We start from the raw sequence: 1473 nt of genomic DNA, 5'->3' as shown, positions 1-1473 counted from the left end.
ATGATCTCCACTAGAGAGATACTTTGATATTGTCTACCACTTCTCAAACAGCATACTGAAACATAATGTATGGTATGGCATGCTGGGGAAAATATTATAGCAGTGAGATTAGAGGCTGAAACTCCACTCATATCTTCCTCAAAGAACATCAGGAATCTGGATCTTAAAAGTCTTAGTGTTTTGCCCTGGCTGATGTAAGGGGCATATTCTACCCAGGACTTTTTCCTGGCAACTACAATTGCATACCCTAGGCAACAATGTCCCTCTTCAGCACTCTCTTCAGAGCCTTGGCAACATCCTTATTCCTGAGAGTATAAATAAGGGGATTCAGGGCGGGAGTAATGATGCTATAGAAAAGAGAACCAACTTTGTCTTGCAGTGGGGTGCGCTGGGACTTGGGCCTCATATAGGAGAACATACTGGCACCATAATAAAAAGAAACCACAATGAGATGAGAGCTGCAGGTAGCAAAGGCATTTCTCTTACTCCCAGCTGAGCGCATCTGCATGACACTGTGCAGAATGAATCCATAGGATGTAGAGACAAGAATGATGGGGAGGAGAAGAAAGACAATGCTGCAGATGTGCACTGCTGTCTCATACAGAGTGATGTCCCCACACACCAACTTCAAAACAGCTGGAAGTTCACAGTAGAAGTGGCGGATGATTCTTGAACCACAGAAAGGGAAGCTCATCAAGATGGATGTGAGGATTAGGGAGTTCAGAGATGCACTCAACCATGACATGACAGCCATCATCACTCCCACTCTTCTGCTCATGAGCACGGTGTAGCGTAAGGGGTGACAGATGGCAACATAGCGGTCATAAGACATGAGAGCCAGGAGGATACACGCTGCACCACCAAGAGACAGGTACATAAAGTGCTGGATGGCACAGCCCACAAACGAGATGGACTTCTTGCCAGACAGGTAGTTGGTCGCCATCTTGGGAATGGTTGTGGAGACATGCATCAGATCCATGAGGGACAGCTGGCTGAGCAGGAAGTACATTGGTGTGTGAAGACGGGGGTCAGCACAGATGAGGAGGATGGTGAGGCTGTTGCCACTCACTGCAGTAAGGAACACCAGCATGATCAGGAGGAAAAGACAAAGGTGGTTGAAGGACTCATCAAAGAGCCCTTGAAGGATGAAGTCTTCCAGGGAGGTCTGATTCCACCCACACATGTTCCTTTCCTCATCCCCTGAAAGAATCAGGAGAGGAGAGGAGTGTGATGCAAGAAACACAACTTGACAATGAGCACTTCCTTTCTCAGGAAAAATGTGAAGAATTTTTTCTCTTTATTTTAAATACTTTAAATGTCTTTGTATATATCCATTGGACATGATACTGGGCCTTTGGACAATTTGTAGAAATGTCTACCTATTTCTAGTTGTGCGACAACTCTAGATAATCAAGTGATATTTTAAAAAGAGAAACATACAAATCTCTCTTGAAAGTCATTATCACTGTGAAG

The 1473-nt window shown here is 44.7% G+C and overlaps 1 protein-coding gene across 1 annotated transcript; it reads right to left on the bottom strand.

Moving 5' to 3' along the window:
- Positions 1-247: 247 nt before the first annotated feature.
- On the bottom strand, positions 248-1183 carry LOC121445886 (olfactory receptor 2AE1-like). The gene has a single exon (XM_041648053.1). The coding sequence runs from the start codon at positions 1181-1183 to the stop codon at positions 248-250; it is 936 nt and encodes a 311-aa protein (XP_041503987.1).
- Between the last annotated feature and the right edge of the window lie 290 nt (positions 1184-1473).

The sequence above is a fragment of the Microtus oregoni genome, unplaced genomic scaffold (assembly GCF_018167655.1).
Source record: "Microtus oregoni isolate MIOR12 unplaced genomic scaffold, Mior012 000003F_ref0000135, whole genome shotgun sequence".
NCBI classification, from domain to species: domain Eukaryota; kingdom Metazoa; phylum Chordata; class Mammalia; order Rodentia; family Cricetidae; genus Microtus; species Microtus oregoni.
This window is presented reverse-complemented; position numbering and strand designations above follow the sequence as displayed.

Bases quoted from the DNA above. Each gene is read 5' to 3' on its own strand.
- LOC121445886 (XM_041648053.1), bottom strand. From the start codon at position 1,183: ATGTGTGGGTGGAATCAGACCTCCCTGGAAGACTTCATCCTTCAAGGG.